Source organism: Lissotriton vulgaris, unplaced genomic scaffold, assembly GCF_964263255.1.
Source record: "Lissotriton vulgaris unplaced genomic scaffold, aLisVul1.2 SCAFFOLD_1461, whole genome shotgun sequence".
NCBI classification, from domain to species: Eukaryota; Metazoa; Chordata; class Amphibia; order Caudata; family Salamandridae; genus Lissotriton; species Lissotriton vulgaris.
In genome coordinates, this window is record NW_028255424.1 from 581,351 (window position 1) to 591,841 (window position 10,491).

The following is a 10,491-nucleotide window of genomic DNA, read 5'->3' on the forward strand; positions in this document are numbered from 1 at the left end:
CCCAAGCGCATGTTGCATGCGAAGCGAAATCAAGGAACGTGCACTTAGCTTCTCCGTGTTCTGCACTCTGTTTTGAAGCAATTCCTTCACGGGAGCCGGCTCGAAGGAGTTCTCCGCTATTTCAGAAGATCTCCGCGAAAGGCGATGACGCAGCGGGAGGCTTGTTCGTAGGGGAAGTCCTCACTCTGCCATTGCGACGAAAGGAAATGAAAGCCAAGCAATAAGTGTTGTGGGGCATGGCTATTTATGGCCAATTGTTGTGCGTAGGCGGGCATGTTGTAGCAACATGTCTAGCAACGTTGCTTCACCACGAGATTAGCTGCAGCATGCCGCAGTCTCGTGTGTTGCCCTGGGAACCGGGAACAAAGCTGATGCATGTTTTTCTTTAGCGTGTACCGGTTCTTTTTAAAATAGAACATTCTCTTACGACTGCCATTTGGAGTTTACAAAGTATTTGGCAGCTTGAATTGGCCTAAGAAATGGATGCCCCCAATGTTAAGGAGCAATGGCAAAGTTAGTTGGTCTAACATACAAGCATTGGTAAAAGCAAACATTCTTTTAAACATACATTGCAACATGGTTAATGTAGAAACCATGGGGATGTCGACAGATGACACAAGCCACCATGGACCCTGTGTGATGTGTCTTCCTGACACTCATGGGTGTCATAATATCTTGGGTGCCTATAACCTGGTACTAGGGACTTATAAGGGTACCCCAGTATCCAATGTGGGGTGTACTTAAGTACTGAACATGACAATTTAGGGAGAAAGCAGATGACATGGGGTCCTGATTAGCAGGATCGCAGTCAGACTAAGATATAGCTTAGCACCAGGAAAAAAGTGGGGGTAACCTTAGAAGCAGATCCTACTTTCCTACAGTAAACTATTAAATTTTACTAATAATACATAGGTCAAGCCCACTCCAATTTATACAACAGTAGACATACTGTTGAACACAGGGGAGGTAAAATGTACTAGTCCCACTCCATGCAGTGCAACAGTAGAGAAAGTGTTGGATTGCAGAGGGGTAAAATTTACAATTCCCACTCCACTTAGTGCAACTGTAAAGAAAGTGTTGGATTAGGGAGGGGTAAAAGTTACTATTCCCACTCCACTCAGTACAGCTTTAGGGAAAGTATTGAATTGCAGAGGGGTGAAATTTACTATTCCCACTCCAGTCAGTGTAACAGTATGAAAAGTGTTGGTTTGTGGAGGGATAAAATGTACTATAACCACTGCAGTCACTAATTCACTTCAACAAAATAAAATAATTTCAGAAACAGACTAAATAACAAAATAAATGTACATTTAAAAACTATATATTTTTCAAATAATGAAATATTTATTACAATGTTTAATACATATAAATTACTACAAATATTATTATAATTAAGATACACTATTTATTTCTCTGACCAGGTCCCCAATCTTCGGACCAAGGCAGATTTTGCTGGCATAACCATCACTTCCCCAGTGTTCGTGCGTTTTACTTAGCCGTTCCTTTATAAACGCGAAATTCATTGAGTTCCTGTAAAACAGGCAAACGTTCATTGTTGTCAAATAGTGTTTCAGCCACCACTGTACTGACACTATCGAGGTCCGGTACCTACATTCTCACACCAAACAGGAGTTCATAAGGAATACAACCCCCCTAGGGATTTTACTTGGCATGTTGTTAAGTGCCCTCTGAACAACATTGCTTTTGAGGACTGCTTTAGTCATGGTTTTTCCTCTCAACTACCGAATTTTCCTCAGGATGGTAAGGGAGGAGTACTGCAAGGCCACACCCAAACCTCCTATGGCTTCTTTGTAAGCCAGAGAGCTAAAGGCCAGACTATAGTCGCAATGTAGTGTGCTATTGAGTATGTTCCAATGAAGACTCACAAATCCTTTATTACAGTTTGAGCATCAGCTGAGCGCTGTGGCCAAACCCACAGGAATCTGGATCATGAATTCACTGCCACCAAGATGTACTTGTAAGCCCCATCTGATTGCAAGGCACCGCAGGGATCCCAATACACACATGCCAAGGGCTTGTCTTAAATCAAACGAGATGTCTTTGCTGGACGTGCCAAGGTGGAGCCCTTCATCTGCTGGCAGATGTTGCATTTAAGGACAAAATCCTTGGTCTGTTTTGATAGACCTGGCCACCAATAGCGGTACTTCGGTAATTAAACTGTACCAATAATCCCTGCATGAGCGAACCCAGACCCTACTAGTGTGCTCACTGACTGGTTTTAGCCAGCCTGCCGCCACAGATGAGTTTCTGACCCCTTGGGTGTGGGCCTTTGCTCTCAGGTGTCAGAAACAAATCCTGCCCGGGTAGATGATTTTTTACACCCCCTCCCACAGAATGACCTACAGATTAGCATTCCAAGGCAGGTCCAAGAGACAACCGCCTTTGGTATGCCAATCTGGATTCCCTCACAGGAGAGGATGCTGACCGCCTTTGACCAGGGCCCATTTGGCACTTGAGCAAGGCAGGAAAATTAGTAGTCAGATAGGCGTGTTCACCTCCAGGCTAGTACCATCCTTCAGGGGGACTACCTGAAATGATCACAACCTTTCAGAGTCTGCCATCTTTGTGATGGCCAACTGAAGAACTCGTGAAAGTAGTGATATTGGGGGTGTAGGACCCCAGGGGTCAATAGCTGAATGGCTATTACCCTAGACTCCGCTAACGCCCCTAAATCTAGTATTTATGGGAGACTCTGGCATCAGGAGATCAGATCCTGCCGACCTAAAAGAAGACGGACAGACGTGAAGACTCGCAAGAAACAAGAACAGAAGATCCAGCAACTGACTTAGCGGCCACCCTGCTGACCTGTCTGTTATTAGACAGTTGCACCAAAACACAACTTGTCCTGCAGCTGCGATGTCTCCAAACCCTGGGAGAACTGCCAGCACTTCGGCCAAGAACTAGAAACTCCTGTGGAACAGCAGAGCTGCTCCCCTGCACCTTGTAGGTACCAAGAAAGAACTGTAAGGCTCCAAGACCGTGAAAACCCGACATTGGAAAGCATTGCTATACCTGAGCCACCTAGCACCTGGGTGAAGTAGGCCGACAGTGCCAACCCAGTCACCAGACCCGATGCCCAACTTGAGTTTCACCTCTGTGGACATATCAATGCCACTTGTGGCCTCTGCTTGCAGGCCCCCTCTACCACGACGCTCCCTGTGGCAAAACCTGATGCCTAAAGACACTTCTGCACCCGTTACCCGTGGCCCAAGGAGACGAGGACTGAAGGCTTCTCCGTGTCCCGCAGCATTGTGTGGCCTGAGCCCCCCTGTTGGTTTAGCCCGTCTGGCCTCCCAATCCAAACCTGCAGTCTCCTTTCATGCAGACTGATCCCCATAGACTAACATTGGGCACCGTACGCTGTATTTTGCCACTGCACCCTGCTGCCCGAGGGCCACTGGAGGTGACCTGCTGGCGCTGCCTTGGACCTTGCCCCATACTTACCTTAAGTCCTAGAGATTGGTCTCGTAAGTATCATTACTCTACTGTATCCCATACTTGTTTTTCCTCCCGTAAGATAACATTGCAGCTTCTGAAAATGGACGAAGTGTTGACTTTTTAAAATTGAAAGAATTTCTATCTCGAAACGTACTTACCTGATCATATTGATTCTGCCACTTACATATATATAAATGTATTTGTTATTTTTATAAATTGGGGGATCTCCTTATTGAGTTGTGTGTATCGTTTATTTATTGTATGTGTATTTTACAGATGTCTAACACTGATCTCTGATAAGCCTAAGGCTGCTCGGCCTCACTACCCCCTAGAAGAGTATCTTGGGATTGCTAGAGCAAATCCTGTCCACTTATAGGAATATGTGGACTCTTTGTACAGTATACCTCTTTTTGGTGTACTATATAAAGATCCAGCTTCCGACACTCCTCTGTTTCTACCTCATAAGCACCTACCTCTGCACATTCCCTGTTTATTCCTCATTAGCATCTACCTGTGTTTCTCCTCTGTTTGTACCTCATAGGTACCTGCGTGTGCACCTCCTCTGTTTGTACCTCATAAGCAGCTACCTGTGCACCTCTGTTTACTCCTCATAAGAACCTACCTATACACCTCCGTTATTTACATCTTATAACCACCTACTTGTGCACTGCCTGTCTTTGTGCCTCACAAGCAGCTACCTGTGCGCCTCCTCTCTTTATACCTCATAAGCACTTACCTGTGCTCCGCCTGTGTTTAAACCTCATAATCACCTACATGTTTACCACCTTTACTTATATATCGTAATTACCTAAATATTCGACTCCTTAGTTTATACCTCATAAGCACCTACCTGTGCACCTCCTCCGTCTATAGCTCATAAGCACCTACCTGTGCACGTCATATGTTTGTACCTTGTGAGCTTCTGCAATGAAGCTTGTAATCCTACACAGACAGCAACGGGCGCATGATTATCAGGCAATTATCTGGCTTCTGCTGTGTGAATGCATCAAGTATGTTCCCCTGATTCAGCTAAAAAATAACCTGTTAAATGAGTACACAGACATTGTGAGCGGGTAATAACAGGGAGCAAGTTAAACCGAGATGTAAGAAATGCCTTAGGTTAGAAATGCTATATTCAGCTGCAGATGACGGATACCTCCTCGCGCGCTGCCAAAACCCCGTCCGGCCAAAGAGTAGCCTACTCGGCACAAAAGAGACAACACTAAGTCAGATACCCCTGAAAGGAAGAAAAAAAAGATGAATATGCAGACATCTGCTGGCTGCACTGATATGTCAGATAAATTATTGGTTGTCATAAAGTCTCAATAATAAGGACTAATTACCTGTTATGATTGAATATTAACTTATAGATCAGTGTTTGTTTGCTTTATCTGCGCTTACAATGTAAGGGTCGGGCATTACAATGAACCACTCGTGGTTTTACAGCAAGAGCTGTGGAAGGAGCTGCGGCTTGAAATGCAACAAGGTCTGAACTTTAGATACTTTAGGAGAACTAAAGAATCTCTTGTGTATGTATTGTGTGCGGCCAGAACCAGGCCCTGCAAGTTGAACTAGTTTTAGAGAGATGGACGGATGTTACTGCAATAAAAATATCTACCTCATCACATGATAATGTTCCAATCTTTCAGATTAGAAGAAACCAGAAATTCTTGAACCAACCCCGGCGTGGGCTGAGATGGTGGCAGTGATTACTTAATGAACAGCAAGGTAAAGACAAGAGTTAGTACTTGAGCTGATATATTGTGAACAGGAAAGCACTGAAGTATGTGAATGCAGTTACCTTTCTTATGTACCTCCAGAGGAGTCAACTTTGTTGTACACTTCCTGAAACTAAATAAACAACCGTACACCCTAATCTCTCTTTTTCCACAATCTGTTGTTTAAATGAAATATTGTCCACGTGCATCTAACTAAAGCTTTACCTCTAGCACGTGGTGCTCCGTGAGTGCCCTTTCTATACTAAGTTACTCTGTGAGCACTGGTAATTCACCTCCTTTTCAGAAGTTAATAAGATGTGACATGTTCAACAGATTGTTTGCTTAAATATCTGTGTATGGTGAAATAATCCTTGCTAAATTTCAAAGATGGTGAAGTTGAGATGTCATTAAAAGCCAGTTAAATATTGTGTATTCATATTGTGTTACATTTGCATTTCGTAATTTTAAATCTCTTTACATCCAACAGAACACCAGCTTTGAAAGCATGACTGGCTTTTGAATAACAGCTATTGTTCTGTAAATCTACAAATAATGGTCAGAAATAATGAACTACAGTATTCAGGAAAACATCAGCACAGTCAGAGACGGACAGACCTGAACATAAACTGACAGATTCCGGAAGAGGCTGTGAAGGATAATTCAGTGGAAGTAAGAGTCTGAGCTGTGCACCTCCACGTCACAGGACTGAGGAAATGACCTCTAGAAAAGTAAGGCACAACACCACCTTCAGCTGTGATCATGGGATCGGTATAACGTGGTTACAGCAGTGAGTTGATTTCTAAAATGATAACAGACCATCATTCAATGCTCTAGGTGTATTGTAAACTCTTCCTGGCTATACCACAGCAACCAGTGTAGAGCACAACAGAGTGGAGACAAACAACTAAAGTGTTAAAGAAAGAGGAGTCCTGCTGTCTAACATTTAGAGCACTGTCCCTATTAAACCAACGGGAAGGATTTATTTTTACCCACAAGTGTCAAAACCTGTTATCCAATCCAAAGACAATATCTCTTGCAAGGAAGCCTGTCTAATATTATGCGTGTGGCAAGTGTTTAGTGGCCATTGTACTTTATTTTTAAATTGGAAATCAAATGTTGTAAATGCCAACAAATGCAGGAAATGTGGGAATAATACAAGTGCTTTATCAACCATGCTGGCCCTTCAGGAAACACAGTCATGGGATGTAGACAAATATATACCCGACCCAGAGACACTAATCAAGAAGGAAGAATCATACACATGCAGCAAAAGCTTTAGTTTCTCATCCATATTTAAGTGCCATCGTCAAACACACACAGGCGAAGAGCTGTTCAGATGCAGTGAATGTGTAAAGAGCTTTAGGCTGTTATCAACCCTAAAAAGACATCAGCGAATGCACACAGGGGAAAAACCATTCGAGTGCAATGAATGTGTGAAGAGTTTTAGTCAGTTATCAGATCTCCAAAGACATCAGCGAACGCATACAGGGGAAAAGCCATACCACTGCAGTGAATGTTTGAAGAGTTTTAGTCAGTTATCACATCTCTACAGACATCAGAAAACACACACAGGAGAAAAAACATACAACTGCAGCGAATGTGAGAAGAGTTTTAGTTGGTTATCACACCTCCAAGTACATCTGCAAACACACACTGGGGAAAAGCCATTCAGGTGCAGTGAATGTGTGAAGAGTTTTAGGCTGTTATCAGATCTCCAAAGACATCAGCAAAAGCACACAGAGGGAAAGTCTTACCATTGCTGTGAATGCGTGAAAAGCTTTAGTCAGTTATCACACCTCTACAAACATCAGAAAACACACACAGGGGAAGAAACATACAACTGCAGCGAATCTGAGAAGGGCTTTAGTTGTTTATCACATCTCCAAGCACATCAGCAAAAACACACAGAAGAAAGGCCATTCAGATGCAGTGAGTGTGTGAAGAGGTTTAGGCTGTTATCAACCCTGAAAAGACATCAGCGAACACACACAGAGGAAAAACCATTCAAGTGCAATGAATGTGTGAAGAGCTTTAGTCGGGTATCAGATCTCCAAAGACATCAACGAATGCACACAGGGGAAAAACCATACCAGTGCAATGAATGTTTGAAGTGCTTTAGTCAGTTATCACACCTCTACAGACATCAGAAAACACACACAGGGGAAAAAACATACAACTGCAGCGAATGTGAGAAGAGCTTTAGATGGTTATCACACCTCCAAACACATCAGCGATCACACACTGGGGAAAAGCCTTTCGGGTGTAGTAAATGTGTGAAGAGGTTTAGTCGATCGCCAGACCTACAAAGGCATCAGCGAACACACTCTGAGGAAAAACCATACCGTTGCAGTGAATGTGGGAAGAGCTTTAGGCAGTTATCAATCCTACACGGACATCAGCGAACACACACTGGGGAAAAACCATACCATTGCAGTGAATGTGTGAAGAGCTTTAGTCAGTTATCAATCCTACGCGTACATCAGCGAACACACACTGGGGAAAAACCATACCATTGCAGTGAATGTATGAAAAGCTTTAGCCAGTTATCAGCCCTCCAAGTACATCGGCAAACACACACAGGGCAAAAACCATACCACTGCAGTGAATGTGAAAAGAGTTTTGGTCAATTATCAATCTTACAAAGACATCAGCGAACACACACAGGGGAAAAGCCATACCACTGCAATGAATGTGTGAAGAGTTTTAGTCAACTATCAATCCTTCAAGTACATCAGCGAACACACACAGGGTTAAAACCATACCACTGCAGTGAATGTGTGAAGAGCTTTAGACAGTTATCACAGCTCCAAAGACATCAGCGAACACACACAGGGGAAAAGCCATACCATTGCAGCGAATGTGTCAAGAGCTTTAGTCGGTTATCACACCTTCAAGCACATCAGCTAACACACACAGGGTTAAAACCATACCATTGCAGTAAATGTGAAAAAAGCTTTAGTTGGTTATTACACCTCTACAGACATCAGCGAACACACACAGGGGAAAAACCATTCAAGTGCAGTGAATGTGTGAAGTGCTTTAATCAATTATCAGACCTACAAAGACATCAACGAACACACACAGGGGAAAAACCATTCAAGTGCAGTGAATGTTTGAAGAGCTTTAGTCAGTTATCAGACCTACAAAGACATCAACGAACACACAGAGGGTAAAAATCATTCAAGTGAAGGGGATGTATGAAGAGCTTTAGTCACTTATCAGAGCAGCAAAGACATCACCGAACACACACGGGAAAAGCTATTCAAATGAAGGGAATGTGCAAAATTCTTTACTCAATTATATGAGCTACAAAAACATCATTGAACATACACAAGGGAAAAAACCATACGACTGCAGTGTATGTGTGAAGAGCTTTAGTTGGTTATCACACCCCCAAAGGCATCAACAAACACACACATGGGATAAAAAATGCAACTCTAGTTAATGTGTGAAGAGCTTTTGTCAATGACCAGCCCTACAGGGATATCTGACAACACACACATGGGAAAACCATACAATTGCAGTAAATGTATGAGAGCTTTAGTTGGTTATTATACCTCCTAAGACATCAGCAAACTAACACAGGGTTAAAATCATACCATTGCAGTAAATGTGTGAAGAGCTTTAGTCAATCTTCAGAGTTCAAAAGACATCAGAAAACACACGCCGGTGGAAACCATTCAAGTCCAGTTAGTAAGAGAAGAGCTTTAGTTGGTTACCAAGCCTACAAAGCCATCAGCAAAGTACAGAAGATGATAAAGTTACAATTATGTGGGGCATTCAAACGCCGGAGGATGTTAAGTAGAAGATAGACACCCCGACTAGCAGAATGGAAGCAACACAGATATTTGTGGAATAATTGTGTCTACTCAGTGATTGATCAATTCATTTCTCTACAGATAAGAAAAATGAAGTTGCAGGAAACACATTAAGACATTAGCAGAGTGCAGACCAAAGAAAATAAATAGTGTTGTTTTTTACTTTGGTAAAGTAGAGTTATAAAGAACAACATCCACACACACCTGTTCATGCTACTTTTAAAATCAACACTATGGACAGGGCTTGGACTAACGAGGGTATTTTCAGCTAACTTTAGGGATTAATTCTAAAACCTATAAACCCAACACACATAGTTAATTGTGGGCTTTAAGTGCTTTGTGCAACATTGATGGTTCCACTGCTGCAGCCAGAGAACAGAGTCCAAAAACATGAGAAGTGAAAGTAGGACATTGTGATCTGTAACTCTCTGGGTTAATGCATGCAGTGCACATGTACCTCCCAAGACCTGACACGGGAGAAGTGACGCTCATTTCCATCATCACATGCATCTGTAAATGCACCCACCATAGGGGTATTTCCCCAGTGACATTCAACAGCTGGATCCTTGGGGGATTGGACCACTCACCACTGACTATGTAAATAATTAATTGTTTGATTAATTGCATGTAAAAATATTTTATGAGTTTCTTATTTGCGGAGAATTATTTGACCAAATCCTAACTGTTTCATGGATAGAATTAGTGCTCGATGGCAAAATTATTGATATGAGAAAACGATGTTGAAATGTTTACTTCTAATGAGGTTTCTTAAGGTTTGACGGTTAAGTAAAGATTAAATATTGAGCACTAAATAATTCCAGCTCTTAGAAGCTAGAATCTACAAGTATCGACTCTGCAGTTCGTGCAATCTTGACACTGGGAAAGAAATCTGGATTCAGAAGGAAAGGAGCACAAATTATATTCAGGTTTGTGTTTACAAGCTAAAAGGAACCCTCATTTTATAAACTCTGCTGGTGAATGCACAAACTTAAAAAGCATATGCTGCCTCGTGAGCAAATAGTGAAAGTTTTTGATGCATTTTAGACTTTCTTAGCCCACAAATAAGATAGACCATAGCATTCAGAATCATCAGAAATTTGCTTTTGTGTTGCTGGAGCCACCAAATACAGTGTTCTCATAACCCAGCCTTGTATAGACGAAGGAGATCACCGATAAAATATTCATGTCACAAGAAAGAAAAGGAACACCTTTAGTAGCCAAAGATGGTAGAAACTAATGCATTCCACTGAGTTCATTTTAACAAAGTGCCTAGTCCTTGCTGCTGTGCATCATCACAACCATCTTGTAGTGGTAATTTGGGATGAGGTCACTTCCAGAACTTGGAAAGGAAACTGTTACTTGCTGTTAAATACCAGACTGAGCACAGCACATCTATGCCGCCAGAGTTCTGTCCGTCACTGCATGTTTTGCATTGAAGGTTTTGTGAACCAGTGAGAGTCAAGCGTCTAAAGAGAGATCTCACCTGATGGATGCTT

General features: G+C 42.4%; 1 protein-coding gene across 1 annotated transcript; it reads left to right on the plus strand.

Annotated features, from left to right (window-relative positions):
• Positions 1-5,776: 5,776 nt before the first annotated feature.
• On the plus strand, positions 5,777-8,681 carry LOC147659137 (uncharacterized). The gene has a single exon (XM_086951949.1). The coding sequence runs from the start codon at positions 6,350-6,352 to the stop codon at positions 8,348-8,350; it is 2,001 nt and encodes a 666-aa protein (XP_086808075.1). The 5' UTR covers positions 5,777-6,349; the 3' UTR covers positions 8,351-8,681.
• Positions 8,682-10,491: the final 1,810 nt, after the last annotated feature.